Here is a 21662-nt window from a genome sequence, read left to right on the forward strand (position 1 = left end):
CACCGGGGCCTCAGGTATTGTAACACCTCCATGTTAGCGGGGAGACCTCAGCGCAGAGGAGGGGAGAAGGTGAGATGGTTTTGGGGAGGCCATAAACAGCAATTAGGCTAAAATTAATAATTAAATTCAGCTATAAAGCGTCGCCTCTGACCAAAGAGGGGCCTCCTGCTCCGCTAACCGGCAGCAGGCCGGGCCTCCCGCGGCCTTGCCGGGGCGGGCCGGGTAGGCCGCGCCCCCGGTCGCGTCACGGCGAAGGGCCGGGCCGGGCCGGGCCGGTGGGGCCGCGGCGGGGAGCGGGAGGAGGCGCCGAGGAGCCGGGCGATGGTGGGGATCCCGGGCGGCTGCCAGTGTAAGAGCCGCGGCGCGGGGGGGAGGCGCCGGCCCGCTCGGCGCCGCTGGGACGGGGGCGAAGGGCCTAGCGGGGCCGGGCGGCGGCGGGGGCGCCTCGGCCTGGCCGGGCCTCGGGCGGCGGGGGGCGGCGCGGCCGGCGGCGGGGAGCGGGGTGCAGCGGGGGCGCCGGCCCCGCCGCCGGGCTCAGCCCCCCCGGGCCTGCCCTGCCCTGCCCGGCCCGGCCGGGGGGTGCAGAGAGGGCTGCTGCGCCCTGCTCGGCTCTTCCAGCTGCACACGTTTATATACAAAAATGTATAATGTACGTGCTCGCCGGTGTGCATTTCTCAGCATGCGGTTCATCGCCCTCAAAGTGTGAGGCAGCCGGGCCGGGAGCAGCCTCGGAGACCCCCACCTGCGAAACCCGCCTGGCAGCGGGGGGCCCGCCAGGTTTATTTTTAATTTCCAGGCTGGATGGGGTTTGGTGACCCAGCGCCGGCGCAGGGCAGGGTGGGCAGCGGCACGGCTGCTGCCTGCAGCCCCCGGGGTCAGCCCTCGCTTGGCCAGGAGCAGGCCGGAGGCTTCGGCAGTGGACAGCCCCATGATGTGCGCTCAGACAGGCAGCGACCGGGCCGGTGTGTGCATACGCGAAGCCTGGCCCTTGCAGCATCCTCTGCTGCTTGGGGTTGGGAAGGTGAATAGCTGGAGCTCCGTTTTCATTAATTTCTCAAAACAGGAGGTTTGTTTCCAGAAGAAACAAACTTGGTGCTGGAGAGTGTCCAAAGTAGGGCAACGAAGCTGGTGAAGGGTCTGGAGCACAAGGCTGGGGAGGAGCGGCTGAGGGAGCTGGGGGTGCTCAGCCTGGAGAAGAGGAGGCTGAAGGGAGCCCTCATTGCTCTCTACAACTGCCTGAAAGGAGGCTGTAGCGAGGTGGGGGTCGGTCTCTTCTCCCAAGTAACAAGCAATAGGACAAGAGGAAACGGCCTCAAGCTGCACCAGGGGAGGATTGGGTATTAGGAAAAATTTCTTCATGGAGAGAGTGTTTAGGCATTGGAACAAATTGGTGCAATCACAGTCCCTGGAAGTGTTCAAAAAACGTGGATGTGGTGCTTAGGGACAAGGTTTAGAGGTGGACCTGGCAGTTAGGTTAATGGTTGGACTTGATGATCTTAAAGGTCTTTTCCAACTATAATGATTCTATGATTCTAAGAGTTGCACTTTCTCTGAAAGCGATGAGGTTGGCAGGAGAGCGGGGAAGTGCGTTGCTGCTGCCAAGGAGCAGGGTAGATGGTGAGCCTGTGCCTCCCACCATATTAATCTCCTGATCATTTTTTCTCATCTGTGCTTGTGCGCACAGCATTTGTTTATGCACAATCGGAAAAGGACTGTGAGCTGTCCCGGGCTGAGGAATGAGGTGCCGGACGGAGCCGCGATGTCTGCCGGTCACGATCACAACGTCCAGGCTGACAGCCTGGATGGGCCATTGCGCACAGGGCTGGATCACGACCTCAAGGCGACTGTTAATAAGTCCTAGTTCAGTGAAGGGAGAAAAGCAGTTAAAAGTGCATCCCAAAGCTCAGAGGAAATGAGGGAATTTTGAAATGAAGTGTAATTGCTCATAGGGAAGCAATGTGAAGATAGATGCTGACGCTCATGTGGAAACCACCCTGAAAGCTGTATTCTCAATACGGAGAAGGAATTACCCAGTGACAGAAATTGCAGAGGGTAGGCGAATACTTTATCGTGCTGCTTAGTGCAAAATGTATGAAGCTGTTCAGAGTGAGGTTGTTATCCCTTAAGGCAGTTACAAATATTAGTCTGTCAAAGCATGTGGACTTGAAACAGCCAGCGGCCCAGGCAGCTGCTGCGGGAGGAGAGCACAGCAGTGAGCAAGCTGTGTTAACATCTACGTGGGTTTACAGAGCCCTGGTACCTGATTGACGGGCTCCTAACCTCGCTGCCAGGGAGAGCTCTTCGTTTTGTCTGCCTGGAAGAAAAGGCCCCACAGAAGGAGCTAGGGTGAGATCATCTGCTTTAACCTCGCTGTCCAAAAGTCAGTCCTCTGTGCCTGATCTCCTTTCTCCAAGCTCCCTTTGCAGTTGCAGCGGAGGAACAGGCGCTTCCGAGGGTGATTCACCTCGCCAGTCTTGGACACCTCTCTCTGGATGAGATGAATTACGCACTGGAGGTGCCTGGGCTTTTTCATTGACTGCAAGGGGAGTCCAGGATAATTGGCTCAGGAGGAGTTAGATGAAACAAATCCCATCCCGTGTGTCTGCTTGTGGTGCAGCTTGGTGGTGTATGCAGAAACTGGTCAGATTCCTTGTTTCTCTTAGACTGAGCGCTGGGAGGAGACGGGCCTTTGAAATCCTACTTAAAAATAATGGAATCTAAGGGAGACAGCAATTTTGTGCCTAAAGCCATAGCTTCAGAGTGGGTATGTGAAACCAGTTCCTCTCTCAGCTGTGGCACTTTCTGCAACCTTGGGCAAGTTGTTTGAATGTTTTTCTTGATCGTGGCAGGAACGTATAAACGTATATGTAGCCGCTCAGTTTTGCAGTATTAAACCGTGTCTGAGAGTAGAGCTTTTCATCTGGGTCCCGTTGACAGAACCAGCTCAGGAAGCGATTGCACTGACCTTATGCCAGCAGGTACAGCGAGGCTGTAGCCCCTGGCCAGGGAGGGTCACGAGCACCTGGGGTGCTTCGGATGGCTCAGTGGCAGCTAAAGCGTCATTTCTTATGCAGCTTTAATACGCCTGTGGCTCAGCATCCATTGGCGAAGTGCTGGTGATGAGCCCTGTAAGCCATACAGCTGTTTTATAAGGATGAGCACATAAATATGCAGTACAGTCTTCGGCAGCTTTATAAATAGAGCAGGTAATGATGTCCTGTTAGCGCCAGTTGTTGAACAGGCTGAACGCTGGCACAAGACATTGCTTAGTTCTTGGGCCTAGCATCTGCCCACGAACAGTGCTGTATTTTATCTTCAGGCTCAAGCAAGTGAATAATCAGCTGTAGACTCGTAATTTTTATAAGCACAAATTATATGCATTGCCCTGGTTATCAGCTCAGTGATTTCTGCTGTATTATAAATACAGTTACTGGCACTGTCAGGAGGTTGTTTGATTTCTTTGGGTATGTATTACAGAGAAGTGGTTCAGTGCTCGGTGTGAAAGTAATGATCCAGAAAGAAAGGAGAAATGTGGGACTGCTTTGAAACTTTGGGATGTTCCATATTAGCTTAAGGCACATACTGACTCTTGTGAACATGCCTTTCTTACGTGGATATTTCAGGGACTTAGTCTTGATATTCATATGCCGTAAAATAAAGGCTTAAGGTGTTACTCTTGCCTTGAAACAGTGTTTGGGAGGGTGAAATATACTGACTTTTTAAAGCAGTCAGAAAAAAGAAAAAGTTGGTTTTTTTTTATTTGCAGCCTCTCTGAGGATAGAAAAGAGCATATACTTCAGGTAGAGCTCATGTAGTTGGCTCCCTTAAAAGCAGGACTGGAGTGGAATAGTGAGCTGAGTACGGTTTCCATCAGCCTCGACTGCCAGGGCTTCACAGCTAGGAGATCTTGCCATAAACCACTGGAGCGGGAGAGGGGAGAAGGACTGCTTGGGTTTCCATTTTGCTGTCAAGAACCAGAGGTAGCCTCTTTGACTTCAGAAGAAGGAGGTGGCTGTAAAACTCATGCAAGTGAGAGTGAATCTCTCTCCCCCTCTGATACAGGCAGTCCCAGAGGCAGTGGGACTTCCAGTTCCACCCAGACAGGTGGAAGACTTGGAGCTCTTCCAGACTGAAAATCATCTTCCTGAAGGCACTTGTCCAGCCAGTGTCTGGGGCAGAAAACTTCTCCTGTGTCCTTGTCACCTTCCCGTCCCTCCCTGCCGCACCCCATGTGTGTGCGCACCCATGTTTGATTCGGCTACGAAGGTGTCACTGGGAGATCGTTTGGCTGTTTATGTGCAGTCCAGGTTAATCAACCCTGATCTTAGAGCTCAGCTAAAATCTTCTTTACTCCATTTCATGTTCTTCTAGAGAGAGAAGCACTAACTTCTACAGGTAGTAACTTATCTGGCGATTGGACTTTGAGGTCAAAATCTGCATGTTTGTCTCGAGGATGTGCTTTGCAGTGTTGGTATAATTTGAAGGATCAGACTATTCAGGCAGGGATTTTCTCTAGTGCAGATTTATGTTGGTATTTAAGATGATAGTTGATAATAGCCCTAAACCTTGGGTTGCAAGGATATTTTCGGAAGAGAAATGGCATGCTCTTGCCTTGACTTCAGGCCCACAGGTGACACTTTGAAGCTTTTTGAAATATTACATACTTCTCTCATTACAGGTATGGTTTTGAACGGAAAGTGTAGCATTAGCCATTTTTTCCTGTGGATGTCATAAAATAATCGGACGAATATTTAGTGAATGTTTGCAGAAATACTGCTGCTTTTTTCCAAGTGGAAAAGTGGAAATTTCCTGAACTAAATACATCCACATTTTTTAATCCTTGTGATCTCTTGGGCATTGGTCTGTCGCTTCCTAATCGTGCACCTAGTTGCTGTAGCAGCAAGTTCCTCCAAATATATCACCTGGGACCTGCCTGTGTTTTGTATGCGTTTTATCACACCATTTCTGACAGGAGGCAATGGGGGGAGGAGAAGGAGGTATAAAATCCTAAAGGAAAGAAAACAGGGAGGCTGTACGTGGTTGGTGTACATCGGAGTAGGCTGGTCTGGCCAGGGGCTGGTGAGGGATGGTTGGGTCGAGCAGTCGCCGGCACTGGTGGGACTGGGCTGGTGGCCAAGAGCAGCTCGGCAGCACTGGGGAGCTGATCCAGGGACCCTCCCTGACACCTGCCTGGTCGGCATAGAGTCTTCAGAGGCCTTATCAGGAGCAGTGAGCACACAAATGCTTAGCCTAATAACTCATTACATCCTGCCTATCTTTTGTGTCTGTTAGCCAACAAATATTTGCTTTATACTTCTAAGTTGCATCCTGCCTGCAGAGTCTCTTTGCATCTGGCTGGAGGTGCTTGAACAAACGGCAGTGGAAGAGGGGCTGTAGCGGGGGGCACATCTGTGCGGTCCCACGTTGTCCCGGGTAGGCAGAGCTCCAGGACTCTCACGGTTGTCTCTTGGAGCACGATCAGCTTTCTTTTCTTATGTGAGTATCGTGGGATACGATATTTTGTGGCTAGATTCTTGGGAGCAAACATTTCAGTGGGTCATGGTTAAGCAGACGCTTAATTTAACACGTTTTTAAAGGATGGGGATATCTCAGCCTGCAGCATTTCCAGGTGCGGATGAGATTAATTTGCTTATCTTAGGTGATGGCAGGTAATTGCATGTGCTGGGGAGGTACTGTAGTCAGGGTGTTAAAACACAAAGAAGTCAAATGGCTCCCATGTTCCTCCCCCGCTGTGCAAGCTCTTTTGCATTAAAACACCCCGTCTAGCAGATCTGCAGGCAGGAATCTTCCCTCTTCCTCCTCCCTGATTAGGTTTGGTGGGGGCCAAGAAGCCGCTGATGAATTGTGTCTGTAAAGCACTGAACTTTGAGGGGAGATGAAAAAAACCTTCAAAACATTTGCTGCCCTGGCAGCGTGGACGTGGGTTGGTAACGGGGTTTATCTTCTGACATCATTAGGATCTCTGACATTTCTAGCTTAGAAACAATAACTCGCCTTATCCGTCGTCATGTTTTTCTAATTAAAAACAAAGCTTGGTAAATATTTTTTAAATGATTGAATTTCCCAAGTATGGAAAACACATGTCGGGAGTCAGGCTGGCTGTGTCCAATGCGCCTTTTCCCATAGCGTCCCTTGGAGCACGTGAGCGCAAATACAGATTTAGAGCTGTGGGTGACAGGTTTATCTGCGATGATTGGCAAGGATTTATAAACGAGGAGGGGATTTACTTCGCTCTCCCTCCCTCCTCTTTCTCCTTCTCTCCCCCCCCTCCCCAACCCCCGTCTCAGAAATAGGAAATTGGGATCACATTAAACCCTAATTGGTTTGGCTCCAGCGCTAGTTCGGTGGCTGCCAAATAGTTAATTTATTGCGTGAGAGTTTGGCCATGTGTTGAGAGGCAAATTTGCTTGAAGCAAGGGATCTTTGTAAACTGTACATCCATTCCCGTGCCAGGTCCTGTTTACAGCGGCACCAGAGCGGGGTGCGGGAGGTGCTTTCCACACCCGTCCCGGCAGGATGGCGAGGGGGAGACCCTGCCGCCCGGCTGCCGTTCCGCCTTCCTCTCTCCCCAGCCGAAATGCTTTCAGGAATAGTTGCCTAAAAGAGCTTAAAGTGGTTTTAGCTGGACTTGGCGATCGACGTTTGGAAACTGCCAGCTAGATAAGACGTGGGAGGCTCTCAAGAGAATAAATGCATCTGTTTGGGAGATAACAGCAGGCCTGGGCTGTCACCACGGAGCAAGGCCAGGTGGGGAGTCCCCGGGGGTGGCAAGATGGCTTTTCCTGGATGATGTGAGGAGGGGCAAACGGGAAGCAGGCGTATCTGGCTGGCTTCCCATGGCCCTGCAGGAGCCCGCCTTGTTCCTGCCCTTCTCCCTGAGGTCGGTGGCTGTCGGACATCCCAGATTTGTCGTTGCTTGCTGTTGGATCCCGGGCATCTAGTTGCGTTTGGCTCCTGTGAAGGTTTCTGGAGGTTGGGCTCCAGCAGAAGGGCTTGCATGGGCTTGAAGGACAAGCAGCCCTCACTTAGGCTATCGCGGACACCGCGTTCACTGGCACTTGAAAGGGAGGTATTTGGATTAAAGAGGATGCTGCAGCCTGAGTTAAAGACTCGCTGCTAGCATGGCTCTGGTTTTAGTGTATGATTTGAAAGAGTCTGTGTAAGGAATAAATCCATGGCTGTGGCATTTTCTTTCATTTCTCGCTGAGTTAAATAACAAACTTTGTGTAAGGGAGCTGCTTCCAGCTCCGAGGCAACAGAATTATTACCGCCGTGCTCAGCGGCACCCTTTCTGTGTCAGCTGCTATTTCCATTGTGAACTTGATACCTGAAGGCTCAATATTGTGATCCTTTAATTTTCAGCTGCTAAAACGTACCATGCGAGTTGGCTAAAAGGGAAGAGCTCAGAGGGGAATTTGAAATAGTTATGCTGTGGGAGCAGTGTGTTTCCTTGGGTATTTCTTAAGTGCTGAGTGTTAAGGAGAAATTGATAGGTAGCAGCAATGCACTCTTAGCAATACTTTTCCTTCTGTAGCTCTTGCTTCCTGGGATGTAATAAAATCCATTAAGTTCTATTTATGATCTAAGGCCCAATATAGTAATAGTTTTATTTGGATAATTGTGGCTGTTGTACCAATAATCAGAATACTGAACGCTTCCAGGCGTACTGCAAAACTCAGGCTGTGTATTTAGGGGAGTGCAGGGTTGGCACGGCCAAATGTTAGCCAGTTTTTCTGAGGAGTCAGAGAAACATCAGTTCAACAACAACAAAAAAAAGCCTAGATCAAGCTGAGCATCTCTGTAGGAAGGCAGTGGCTGCCGCGCTGGGGCTGTGCTGCCCTGGATTTGCCAGCCATAGCATGGAGGTGCTAGCAGGGTTAGGCAGGCAAAAGGGAGACAGATTGGACACGTATTGGAAGCAAACAGCAATGGTTTGTTTTGGAGAGCATCATTTCATCCTGAGGTCTGAAGGCAGGTTAAACATTCATCAGGGAGCCACTCCCCGCTTGTGCATCTCCTGCTTAGTTTGAAATGCAGCCATTTCTGGGATAAGCTCCTGTAATTACTTTAAAGTACATCGTACTTCCACCACTTTTGGCAGCAAGGACAGAGGAATACTGCGCTCCATCGCCAGACAAAATAGAAATCAACAATTGGGATTTTTCTCAACGAGCGGATCTATCTTCTCTGCCATTAAATCTGAGTTGGATGGAAGCCTTGTGCCCATTTTGCATTCGCGATGTGAGCGTGGCATTCTGCAGCACGCAGCCTGTGTTCATGCAAAGATTTAAAGCAGCAAATTCTAGCCAGAAATTCTTTCTAGTGCTTTGCTTTCCTTCTGCTGTTTGCTTCCCTCTTTGCACTACAGATGCTAATGGATCACCTTCCCCGTGGTGAGTAACGATACACGCCATACTTTACGCCGTACTGAGAAACTCTGTCGTCTTCAGGAACGTCAGATGCATTGCCACTCCTAAACCATCGCAGATCGGGCAGGACTGAAAAACCTTCAAGCCTAGCTTGAGATCACTTGTGTCAGCCTAAACACCTGTCTCCTGTTTGAGCCTGGGCACGTGCTGGAGGATATATCAGTGCTTGTGCTACGGCTGGGAGCATGTACAAGCTGATGCATCCAGGTTTCTAGCTTTCTGTGCATTCTCTACTCTCTTCTTCCTCCCCCTTCATAGATGGAAATTGTATTAAACTTGATGTCCTCATCGCAGAGCCATCTGCTTCCCAGGACCAAATTTTTTTGTCAGGAGACCTGCTTGGAGGTGGAGAGATGGAGGATGGTTTCCAGAAAAAAAAAAATACGGTAAATTTGTGGCAACCATGAAGCAAACTAGTTTAGCAGATCTGGGAGAGCATCCCCAGGACCTTCATGGAGATGCAACCATTCAGGGCTGTAGGATGGAGAAGCACAGAGTCAGGAACGGATCCTGTACCTGGTCTCTGCTGTCATCTGTGCATCCATTTCTCCGGCCAAGCCACCCCTCACCTGTAAAGGTGTACACAGAAAGGAGGGGTGAGAATTTAGAGATGCAGGCAGTGGCTTGTTCACAGAGCTTGTAAATCTGACTGTGGGGTATCAGGGACTGCAAATCAGCATCACACAAAATTGAATTTTTGGTGGATTGTCTGCATCCATTTACTACTGTTTGTTTACTCCTCTGCTGCAAAGTACCTGGCTCCAGATTACTGCCCTTAGTCCACCTGAGTCTCCACATTTCAAAATACACTGGTCCGTGCCTTCTTTTCCCCCAGGGGATGATTTTTTCTGTTAGAGTGTGGTCTGCCCTCTGTATCTAGGTATGCTGAGCACCTACAAGTTAATTTGATGGAATCTTCTTGGGAAGAATCTTGGACAGCCGCAGATACTCCTCTTTTGGAAAGCCTATGGATGAGGACCTTGCAAAGGGAGTGGCGGAGGCAACCTGTGCCTGCTTTGACTTCAGTTTTACCATCCCTGCCGCCCATATCTAATAGCACCCGCTTGGCCTTGCACTGCAGTACTCCTGAAATGTTCACAGGCACTTGTCCATCCTTTTTCTACTTGAATATACTTGTCTTATTGAACAAACCTTTTTTTTTTTTATTTCCCTGTGTTGTATTGATTTGATCAAGAGGAAAAATAAAACCTCTTTGTCCATGTGAATGGGTACACAACTATCGGAGCACACAAACTGTTGGGCAGGTAATTTTTAGATGTTTCTTGATTTGCCTGCTATCAGTTTTATTTAAATGTTAAGTCTTCAGTCACTGTGGCTACTGTGTTCATCAGGCTTTATTATCCATTTAATAATTACAGCAGTTTCCCTTGAGCCCTGTACCTCTAATTAAGAAAGCTAAGTTTGATATAAAGTTAATGGAATGAAATTTGTTACATTTTTATGGTAAAATATGCTTGCAAAAATAACATTTGTAGACTCAGTCACCACTCCTGAACATTGTTTACCACATCTCCTTGATGCTTCATCAGTGCTGATGATTTTTCTGATGGTGCACGGACAGTTGAGCAAACCATCAGAGACCAGGATCTTGTCTGCGCAGAAATTCTTGCCGTCAGTCTCACAGATACCATGCAAGATATTTTGGTTGGCACAGCACCTCCGCTTTCCCTTTTGCATGTGTCAATAAGGATTGCCTCAGTTCCCACCAGCACTGCACTTCTACTGTCCTGCCGGTGCTCTTGGTGGTGTAAGGTGGCCCAGGAAGCCTTGGAGAACCTGGCAGCACCGCACGGAGCTGGTCCTACTTCAGGTGGACTCTGGGCAGATGTGACCCAGCCACCATCCAGGCTCCAAGAGCCCCATTCGGTGAAAGCCCGCTGTTACTTTAGGAATATTTCCCATGCTCAGTGACCTATGAGCAAACCCTGTTAGGAATAGACGTCAGAGGTGCATCTCCCCACACTGTGCCGCTGGGCTGCAGTGGTACCTCAGTGCCTCCCCAAACGCACCAACCACCCCGTTCTGCCCTGCATAAAGCCTCCCGCGGCAGAATTTTGCGGCAAGTTGCTTTTTGCGCTCCTTTGTGCAGGATTTCCATAGCCATTGCTGGTCCTTCTGGTCTGAAGGCCAGGGTGATGCCGGTTCTCCAGTTAGCCTCAAAGAAAAGCAAAAAAAAACCCAGATGGGACAAGAAGTGGTGGCATGCATGGGCTTGTTCGGGTGACCACGTGCAGTAGCCTTCTCTCTGCTGACTCTGCTTCTCCAACACGGGGTGAGTCTGCAGATCAGCAGGAACAACCAGGGTGAGGATGAGCAATGGACAGATCTGCCTGCGTCCACGCAGCATGCTGGGTATTTAAATCTGTCACCAACGGTACTGTCCAAATGGCTGTGATTCTCCAAGTGGCAGCTCCGTGACTGGAGATGCACCTCTTCACACCTGTTTTATAACATAGAAGCAAAATATTTGGGGCATCCAAATAGTTTATACCCTGACAAACAAATTCTGGCAGTGGAAGTGCGAGTTTCCATCTCATTAAGCTGTTGGCAAAGCTCTGGTAATTCCAGTCACTGATACAGCGCAGGAATTACCCCTCCACACGACTGGTTCTGTCAGGTCAGAGCATCACTGTTTTTTCTCAGCAGTCGTGTGTTTATACTTGAGGGTAAAATAAAGTGTTGAAATGTCAATTCATTGGGTTCTGCCCTGGTGCCGGAGCAAGGTCTCACGAGGTCAGAAAACAAGTGTCTGAGGATTTCTGTACAATAAGCATGAAGTGGATTTTTACATCTAAGTCGTAATGAGGAATTGTTTTCAAATCTATTGGTTTTTTTTAATGCAAAACCTGGCACTGATTCTCAGTTTTGCAGAGGCTTGAAGGTTCAGCTTGGACGTAACCAGCTCAACTGCAGCCCAGGTTGGCTTTGACAGAGTTCCTGCTGTCTCACAGCTGTTTGTCCGTCTGTATGAAAGCAGCTGGTGGTTTTGGTCCACTTTCTTGGGGACAGGTCGGCTGTACCACAGTTGGTCCCATTTTCGGCACGCAGGACGTGTGCCATGAGTTGGAGAGATGGAGCTGGATGAGCTGGAGATTGTGGTGTCCTGGCTCCTCGGGCAAACAGAGGATGCGGCATTTTGTTGAAGGGGTTGCACGCAGATGTCAGTTGGCATGGGAAATTTGCCTCCAGCACTGTTACAGATTTTACGGTGTCTTGCAAACAAGAAAGAGCAGTCTGCTTTCCCTGCCTTGTGTTACGTTACATGGCTCGAGACAGGCGCATACAAAATTCATTTCAGAGGTCCGTCATCCAGTCCCAGAGACTAAGGAATGTTTTAGTAGGGCTTTTATAAAATTTATATGCTTTATCAAAGGTCCTATTGTTTCCTCATTAAAGTGGGATTATCCCTCTGGGATTAGCTGTTCTGCGTGGGTCAAGAAGACAGCCACACTCCATTTTCATAGTAAACTTCTGCCTGGAGAGATGTGCTGTGAAATGGCCAAGGCACGTGGGAGGCTGAGTACCCAGGAGACACAGGGATGCAGGTGTTTGGAAATGAGACCCAAGAGGAGCTTTTACAAATGTTGGTTTGATCAGACTCGACTCTTGAACACATGGAAGAATTTCAGTGGGCTGCACCTCCAGCACTACTTCTTATCATTTGAACGTCCCATCTCTGAGACTCCTTCTGGTGTTAAACGGCCTCTGTCGTTGGTGCGAGCCTTAGGGGGTGAATTTGGAGCTTTTCCATGTGCCGAAACAAGGAGGCAGGAAAACATTTTAATTTGCACAAGTATCTTCTATAGTCAATACAAGCTGACCCCGCAGGCTTTCTTGAACTAATTCCTGTCAGTTTGTCTTGGCAAGATCTACTTTTTGCCCTCAAATTATCTCCTTTCTTCCAAAAGTTTATTACGTCTCATGGATTTCTTCTTCCCGTATAACTACGATTCTGAATTGGGTTCAAGTCATCTAAAAATCACTGCTAAGTAACAGATAGCTTCTTTTACTGATGGTGTAGTGTCCAGACGTTTGGAGCCTACTGGGAAGTGGTTTTGTTTGGGTTTTTTTAAGTGCACTGCCTGTTTCTACAGTTTGTAGTCACAGAGTTGCATATTCTTGTGTTCCTAATATAAATATTGTCATCACTGAACAAGGACTTGCAGGAAAGTGGTGAAAAGAAATGCTGAAGCAGCACTGCTAATCAGGTAGATGTATTACACTGCTGTTTAGTTGTAAGAAGTCTCCAAGAAGAAGAATGAACTCTTGGACTAGAAGCCTGCTCAGACTGCAGTATTAACTTGAAGAGAGGTGTTATTTGAAATGGCTGCTGTAAAAATCCCTCAGAAAATGATTTTAGTACTTCTCTTGCTCTGCTCATAATGATGTTCCCTGGAGGATATGTATTTGTCATCTATTTTTCTAGATCTGCAGAGAAGTAAAATTAAAAGTGCTTATGCTATAGCTTGGAGCATCAGGTCAAACACCAGCGGCGAACAGCACGCATGGTCTGCCTTCCCCTGCACCGAGCAGAGCATCTGGCAAGCCTTGCTGCCAGGAACACGTCGTGGTGGCTGGGCTTGGCTGCGGTGATGCTGGAGAAGCTGCAGCGTGCCATGCTTGCGCCCGCCCCGGCCTGGGCTGAGGCCCACCCAGAGCCCCGGTTGGGTTGGTGCAACCCAAAGCTGTTGGGTGGGGTGTGCAGCTGGTTGTAAGGTACGATGGTGGTCTACAGCCCTGAGTAGGACCAGTGGTGTATCTGTCACTCATCTCTTCCACACCTTCAGTGGTTTTTTTGGTGGCCGGTCAGTGGAAAGCTGTCCATGGTCATTAACTGTACGTAAATGAGTCGTGCTGAACTCAAAACTCAGCTTGCAGCATTTCAGGTTACTTGGGCTCAAAGCAGCCAGGTTATTAACCACGAACGCAGCATTTGTAATCCAAATGCTGATATGGCCTTAAATAGGGCAGGAGCTGCTGTAACTCTAATCTCCCCCTGCAAGGCGGGCAGGGCTGCGGGCAGGCCAGGTGTTTGCCTTTAACTGCAGCTGCTCCATCTGCAGAAACAGGTGGAGACGTTCAGGACCGTCAGCAAAACACAGCTGGGAAAAGTTAAGAGCAGCCCCACAACGTGCTAGTTCACCTGGGCACAGCACACCCCAAAGCAGAATCACCGGCAATAAACATGGCTTCACCTCAGCGACGGCTCTGGGTAGGATTAATGAAATGAAGAGGAAGTAAATGTATGCTCGAGCTGGTTTATTCTTTTTTTTCTCAGTAGCAACACAGCCAAATCAAATCAGTTATTTCCAGAACACTGCCTTTTAACTGCCTGTGCTATCAAATCCAGCCCCACTTTGGAGAAGCTTTGCTGATGAACATCTCTTTCATCTCCTACTCCAGGTTTTTATTATTGTTTTTTTAAATTAAGATGTTTGTTTCTTATTTTTTCCCCTGAGATCTACTTTTTTTTTTTTTATAACTCATGGTGTAGAAAATCAAGATTTTGATAGCTGTTGAAGTTTCAAGTTTAGTAAATCTGAGTTTTGGATTGAAGGTAATTTTTGGCCTCTTCCTCTTTCCCCTGTGTGCGTGTTCATTAACTTCAATATAGAGACATTTGACTTCTTCTAGCTCGTGACAGTTGTCTGAACACGTACGTCCGGTGCGTGGGGTGGAAGATGTCTGACTTCTTTGATGTGATGCTCTTGCCAAATGCTTCTTTCAGTCTATTGAAAAATCTTCTCTTTTTACCATCTCAAGTGTTTTTCAGCATATTACCTACCAGGTTTGGGGGAGCAGACAGAGGCAGAGGGTGCTGGGCAGTCGCTCTGCTCACTCCACTGCTGCAAGGAGCTTGCTAGGAGGAGCACAAAACATGAGCGGGTCTCCCTTTCTCCTAGGTAGAAATGATAGGGGACCTGATGGCTCCTGTCCCTTTGTGTAGGGGTGCTGTCACCTGGACGTAAAATGCTCGAATCCAGGGCAGGCAGCTCTTTGGTAATGGTACATTTCCTCTTAAGCACCTAGGATGGAAAAATAAGTTTTGAGAACTTTGCATGACTCTCTCCTCCCCGTCTCTTTGACTCCATTGGGAGTTCTGTTGTTAGTGCTGTCGGGTTGACATGGAAAGCGCTCAAATGCCTGGACAGCGAGTGGAGATGTGCACCCCTGGGTGAGGTGGGTGCTGGGGGCAGCTACAGCCAAAAGTGTCAGGTACAGACATGGTGGTGTTGGAGGGAGCTGATGCCTCCAGCTCTTGTGAGCCTCCTCTTCAGCTGGGTTGGTCTCGAGATTTTGCATGTTAAATCCTGAAAGTTCTTAAGGGTGGGTGGGTTGTGCTTTGTCAGCCTAGTTTTCTTCAGCTGTTTCTCTTGGGAGAAGCTAGCTGTATTTTTTTGAGACTTGATTTTCTGTACCTGTTGTGTTTTGTTGAATGAGTTTGTTTCAGAAGAATCTTCTGATTGAATCATTCTTCTGTTGGAAAATGTCCATTTGTCAAGACAGAAACTTTCCCTGGGACCAATACGTGCTCAGGGGGGCAGAAACCACCCTAGGCGCTCTGTAATTGTATTTACTAAACTGTACAATATGGCCTAAATAAATATTTACTGATTTGAATATGGTTCTTTGGCATCCTGGTAGAGTGCTGTCTGCTTGACCTTTGGCTGTCCTGATGTCTCCTTGTTTTGTGTAATTTTTGAAAGAGGGCTGGGGATTTTTGTTTGGTTTGGGATTTTTTTAATAACCATATGGAAAGGGAAGATTTTAAGTCCAGGTTTCACAGGATGGGGCTGTTTCTGCCCAGGCCTCCTGCTTGCTGAAGGTAGCAAGTGGTATCCTCAACTCGAGGTTCAGCCTTTGAAGTTTTACTCTGACAATGTGGCTTTTCTGCACGGGGAAGTTGCTGCGAAATCCGGGTGTGAATTTGCAGCGTACCAGCTGCTGCAGTAACGCCGTCTGCAGAGATGCAGAGGGTGCCGGAACGCCTTTGTGCGAACCAGCTTTCTGTGCTTCCCTTTCGGGAAGGCTTCGAGGCGGCTCTGCTGCCAGAGATCTGCTCTGCAGCTGGCACGGCCCCGCTTCGGGGTGAAAGCGAGCTGCCGCTACCTACGCTTTCTGGTTATGGGCTGTGGTTTCACCATCACTCACACCTCTCCGGTCGCTGGTGGCTGTGGAGAGGAGAGGGCTTGATCTGGGGTTGAGCTTGGGGGGGAGGGTGGATTCTGTTGGATCCTGGCAGATCCTGGTGGATCCAGCAGCACCACCAGACACCACTGCAGTCCTGTGTGTGCGCTTGTTGGGAGAGAAGGGGCCACCCCGGTGTGACCGTGGGTCGAGCTTGACTGCTGACTCTTGGAGGAGCAGTAATGGGAATGGCAAGGGATTTGGACCAGAGGAGAAAAATTCATGTTAGCGCCTGAATATAGTTTTTCATCCTCTTAAAATTCTTCTGTTTCTTTGAAGTGTGAATCCCAGATGCTAAAAAAGTATTTTTCCAGACATGGCTATGCTGTCTTGCTGTGTATTTTCCACCAAATTGCTGAATTATTGTTTTCCTTCTGGCCTTCAATTTTTTTCATAGCTTTATCTTTTTGTCTGGATGTTTTACATGGCTAAAACTTGTTCCTGGCTAGCATACCAATCTGAGAACTCCCACATGAGACAGCGTCCCCACTGAGCTATTGCATAGGACAGGAATGCTGGCTTTTTTTCCTGGAAACTTGTAAACATGAACTTCCTGTTGACACGAGCTGTAAATCTGCAAATAGGCTCTGCTTCCGACAGAAGATGAAGGTAATAAAATTTCAGGTCCACGTTCACTGTACCTAGTCCTCCTTGAGCTGCGTCCAAACACCCCAGAGGCAGTGGAGGTGCAGAGGCACAGGAGGGAACCTGCTGGTTGCTCTGCACCTCTGGAAGTGAGTCTTTCCCTTTATTTTTTGCTCTTTTCTTTAGGCACCCAAATATGGATACAATCTTAATAGCCAGTTGGAGAATCTCAAAACCCTAATGAGTCTAAAATGATGCTTCATCGGTTTTTTTCTCCTTTCGTTTCTCCCTGCCTCTCCCACCACAGAACTAATCTTCAGTTTCAGGGAGTTAACTCTCTCCTACATCCAAAACAGGCCTTTTTGGGTAACGAGCTGGCCAAATTCTGCCAGCTATTAGAAGACTTTGCATGTTACCACCCATGTCACTTAATCTTGCTGTTATTTCTACCTCCAAGAGGAGCTCTGGTGGGACACACAACCCACATGAGTTGTTGGTTTTTGCCTTCTATGCTTAATGCTTTGCTCTTCTGCATTTCATGCAGCGGCAGCTTGCGAGCCTTGTCCCGCATCCAGGGGCTGGGGGCCTGACCCAGGGGCTGGGGTCTCCGGGCAGCAGCCGGCTGCTCTGTCAGCCTTGTAACGCCGATGCAATATGAAGCTGTGGCTAGCGAGCCAAATGCTTTACCTTCCTTCTCCTGGCACCAAGACAAGCGGGCCCACAGCTCACTGGGAGAAGAGGAAGCAGTGTATGGAGAATAGCCGCCTGGTTCCCCGTGCTGGGTGTTTTAGAGGCTGATGTATGCTTTATTTCTGGGTAGGTAGCAGAGGCAGGCAGCAGACACCCAGCTCAGCTTGGCAGATACCATGGGCTTATCATGGTTGGGCACGACCATGCTGATCTTCAGGATCAACTATTGGGAATGCCGGGGCTTCTCTGTGTTCAGGGAAGGGATGGAGGCAGGCAAAGAGCTGGGAGATGATGAAAGCAGAGAGTGGAGAAGGGTAGCAGAAATAAGGCGAAAGAGAGTTTAAAAGCATGGTAGTGGAAAGGGAAAAAGGATATAGAAAGGAAGGAGGGGTGGTTACAGGATACCGAAACACAGGACGGAAGGAATGGAAACGAACGGGATAAAAGCAGAGAAGGAAGATCTGGATGGAGGCTGAACTCTCTTAATAAGCATCCCATTAATTAATGCTTTCTCATGCGGCAGCACTAGAGTGTGGATGAAATCCAGCCCTTCTCAGCCTGACCTCTGAGCTCTTCTTGCTCGCCACCGTGCTGGTTTCTCCTTGGCTTCCCGCCCTAAGTGAAACCGCAACCTTTCCGACTTCTCCAGGCAGAATGAAAGGCACATGGCAGTGGTGTAAGAGGAGCCTCTCGCAGTCGTCTGCGCTTGGGTGGGCGTGCTGGTTCTTTCGTAAACTAATAGCTCCCAGCAGTGCTACTAAATCAGACTTGGTGGAGCCGGGAGCGGAGAGTTGGAATGCCGGGCCAGGCGCAAAGGGCTGCGCTGGGTTGTTTCTTTTTTTTTTTCTTTTCCTTTCCCCAAATCCACCATTTGTTAGGTCCAAAGGGCCAGCTGACAGCAGGAGAGGGACCTGGCAAGGATGGACCTTGCAAGAAAAAAAATGTTTAAAAAATAAAAATCCCTCAAAAACCCTGTTTAAAACATAATTGGTTTTGTTGTTGTTTGGCGAGGTGAAAAGAGAGGGAGCCCCGTTCAGTGCTAAACCTGCAAAGCCAACAAATTGGGATGCTACTGGAAAGCCCTGCTTAAAATCCTGAACTGGTGGTTTTACTTGATAAAATGAACAAAGCAATGGAGGATTATTTTTTTAAGCGTCTTAGAGGCAGGCTGTGGTTTGGGTGAGAAATTTAGGGGTTTTTTTTGTTTGGGTAGGTTGTTTGTTTGTTTTTTTTTTTTTAAATCAAGGTTACCAGGTTAGTGACAACTAATTACCAAGAAAATAAACCTGCTCTGGTGCCTGTCTGATGTCAGGACATGGCTAGGCAATGAGATGGAGAGTTACCACCTCCTCTGAAGGGCCAGGCCAGGACCAGAGCCCCAACAGCACCCTCCCAGGGACTGGAGGGGAGGGAGGCTCAGGATGAAGGGGGAAAGGATTCTGTTAAAGGAGCCCAAGATAAAGAAAGAAAAGCTGCTATCAGGGGAAAAGCCACAGCCTGCAGGAGGGAAGTCTCCGATCTGGGGAGAGCTGGGGCATAATGAGCGAGCTGGGGCATAATGACCCTGCTGTAGGGAAGGGGCTTGGGATCCATCACGTGCATTTTATTGCTCATGTTTTTGATTGTAAATGCCCTTTCTGGGACAAGACCAAAACCACAGGTTCTGCTAACAAGTCCTGCTTTGATAAGCTTTAACGTGTGTTTTCTTAATTGTTAAAGATCTTCCACCGGGGAGGTGGTGGGGAGCACCAGGAGCCCAGACTTCAGAGTGGGGTGTCTGATCCAGGACACAGCTCTCAACACATCACCTCACCTTCAAAAGGGAGGATTTCTGCTTCCAAAGCTTGTCTGCACCATAAACACATGCTAAAGGGGCTGGCCTTCTAAGGACTCCTGTGAAGATGTCAGATCTAGGCAGGTAACTGGGTTTTCTGAAGTAGCAGGGTGGTGCTCGAGTCAGCTGCAGCAGAGAGCTCCATCAGCACAGCTTCCAAAGCCAGAAGTGCTCCTGATCCCCCACCTGGGTGTTGATGATGATGAGGGGCACCAAAATTACAATTGGAGGGGAGTGGACGTATGTATTTTAACAAATCTCTGTAATCGAAGGGAGCTGCTATTGATCTGGAAAATACTGTCAAACTGCAGAGATGCTGGACTAGACTTAATCCTCTGCAGGCTGGGTTTTACTCTCTCCAAATAGGGTTACTCATTTTTTCCATATTTCTGTGTTTGGTTTAAATACCCATGACAGCTACAGAGGCTTGGATTTCTAATCAGAGCAAGGGTGTTAGATGTAGGAATTGCTGTGGTGTTTTCGGGGGGATTTTCTGGATAGGACATTAGTTCCTGGGTGTTTTTTCTTTGCATATGCGGTCATATAGCAGGAATAAGGTAGCTTTTGCTTAGGTGCTCCCAGCCCTAAATCAGTGGCCAGAAGTAAAGTTTCAGTAACTTCTTTAGGTTGTGCTTAATTCCTTGTTGCACCTTTGCTCCCACTGTTATTTTGCAATGTCTGATCATAGTTGTTCTGCGTGTAAATTCTGCCAGATCGGTTAAGGCCAACTTTTAATATGTTTTTTCCCCTCTCTGGGCAGTATTGAAATGGCACAAAAGCCAAACGCTACTCATGTTCGCTCCTGGAGGAGGCAATATGATTAGATTTACTTGACAAATTAAGCTTGTTAACATAATCTGCCATGTGCTAATTTAAATAATGGCTGTATTGAAAAAAGGATGTTTCTTAAATGTGATAAATTTGCTAGGAATGGAGAGGTCTAATCTCCGTTTGGGGGGGGGGGGGGGCGTGCCTCTGTCTGCTAAGCTTGAACTCAAGTCAGCAAGCCTCCCATGCAACCCCACCGAGGGGTTTAAAGGGAGCAGTCCCTTCTTGGCTCCGCTGACTTGTAAGTAAGGCATAAAGAAGGCAATAAAATGTTTGACTTTCCTGCCAGACCTGAGCCTGGAGGAGGAGGAGGAGGATCCCAATTGGTTTCCATCAGATTCCAGTTAGCATGAATTTACAGTTTCCACTTAGCCTGATAAATGGCTTTGGCTGCCTTGGTGCATTTGGATTTATTTTTCTGTGCGATGGAAAGTGGTCAGCTTAAAAAGGCAAAGGCTTTCCAGGGTTGCTGTGAATACGAGTGAAACTTCTTTCCGAGGTAAGAAGACAGCAGGCAAAAAAATAAAGCTGTGGCGCGTCATGAAATATGGGTGGAATAGAAGAGAAATGAGAAGTAGTTCAGGTCTCTTGTGCTTGCTGTGGCAATGGGCTGTGATAGGCATAAAAATTCCGCTGGAAACTGGAAAAATTCTTAAGATTTCCTCGCTTTCCTCAGAAACCACACTTAGCAGCAGGTATCAATAGCTCTCAGTGTTCAAACTTTGTTTGCATCGTTCTTTCCATGGAACATTCCCATGAAAAGAAAGGAGAAGCAGATTAATGCAGCAAGCCGGGGAAAGCGGTTTCTCCCATGCTGCCTGCAGTCCTCCTTCCTTCCACTGTAGTGGTGATGCCTGGGTTACAAAATCTATTTTAATGCATATTTGGGGAGCAGGCTAGCCTCTTGGTTACATACAGGTGCTGCTCGCGGTCAGTAGATGACGTGTCTCGGCTCGCGGTCAGTAGATGACGTGTCTCGGTGTCTTTTATTAGTGCGTTGCCTCTGCTTCCCCCTGCTGCGTTTGCAGAGGTGGTGGCAGAGCAGGGCATGGCGTGCGGGGTGCTTTCTCCTGGCTCTCTTTGCAGTAACGGGAGCTGCTGCATCGGCGCTGCTGGAGAGGCCGGCTGGCAGCGGCATGCTTGCCTGTGGCTCCATGGACCTGCCTCTGCCAACAGCGAGCTTAGGGATCGGTCGCAGTTTGGGTGAGCTTAGGTATGGGTCACGGTTTGGGTGAGCTTAGGCACATGGGTCATATTTAAGATACAATCCATGAGCTGTTCGAAGGAGGCTTTGCAATGGCTTCTACTTGGGGTGCCCAGGTGATCCCACCTTTAGTTTTTATGTCTTGAGAGCCCAAAACCACACGCACTTCTTCCTTACTCCGGGGCTGAGCCATGAGGTCTGGCATATTCCTGCCCCAGCCCTGGCCAGACATCTGTCCTGAGGATGCTGGGTTTTTGGTAGAAGTTGGCCTGTGGACACCATGGCAAAGTGGGGTGCATACATTTTCATAAAGGTTTATGAAGTCGAATCATTGTAACTACACTTAAAATACTTGAGTTTTTGATGTTTCAAACTCCTTTAGGTTGTAACAATAGGGAAAAGACTTATTTGGCCATGGGGTCACAAATGGTAGTTACAACCCAGTTGTCATAGTTGGGGACAGCTTTCGTTTATGTAAAGTGAAATATTTACAAGCTGTTAAAGTCCGTAAGTTAAAATATGATTAAAAAAGAAGGTGGGGGAACATCTAGTGCTGGTTACCTATTTCAGATAAACCCTCCAAACCCCAGGCTATTCCATGTACCGTCTAAGAGGGCTTTCTCTAATGACTTTGACCCAGGCTGCATCTCTTGAGCATCTTGTCATACGGCATCCCCCTCCTCTCTCATGCTTGGACCAAGGTCAGCTTTTGAATTCGCTGGCCAGTTTCAGGCTGGTTTGGTGATGTCGGGACAGGGCTGGGCAGGGAGTAGCGGTATCTGATGCTAAATGCTTAATGCCTTAAGCATAGGGCTGCATCCATCTGCCTGGTACCATCTCCACTGGGGGCAAAGCTGCAACA

At 48.5% G+C, this 21662-nt stretch overlaps 1 protein-coding gene across 4 annotated transcripts in view; it reads left to right on the forward strand.

Annotated features, from left to right (window-relative positions):
* Positions 1-239: 239 nt before the first annotated feature.
* The window catches only part of CBFA2T2 (CBFA2/RUNX1 partner transcriptional co-repressor 2), a 64883-nt gene continuing 43460 nt past the window's right edge, over positions 240-21662 (forward strand). For 2 of the 4 annotated variants that reach the window (XM_087749604.1, XM_087749606.1), the window contains exon 1: positions 240-349. In XM_087749604.1, the coding sequence (XP_087605730.1) occupies positions 322-349 (28 nt within the window). In that variant the 5' untranslated portion in view covers positions 240-321. Of the gene's footprint in view, positions 350-13642; positions 13875-14010; positions 14029-21662 lie in introns of those variants that run through there. The other 2 variants (XM_087749608.1, XM_087749609.1) reach the window with 2 other exon arrangements.

The sequence above is a fragment of the Nipponia nippon genome, unplaced genomic scaffold, assembly GCF_047370975.1.
Source record: "Nipponia nippon isolate SJK-2023a ecotype South Korea unplaced genomic scaffold, ASM4737097v1 scaffold_13, whole genome shotgun sequence".
Lineage (NCBI taxonomy): Eukaryota > Metazoa > Chordata > Aves > Pelecaniformes > Threskiornithidae > Nipponia > Nipponia nippon.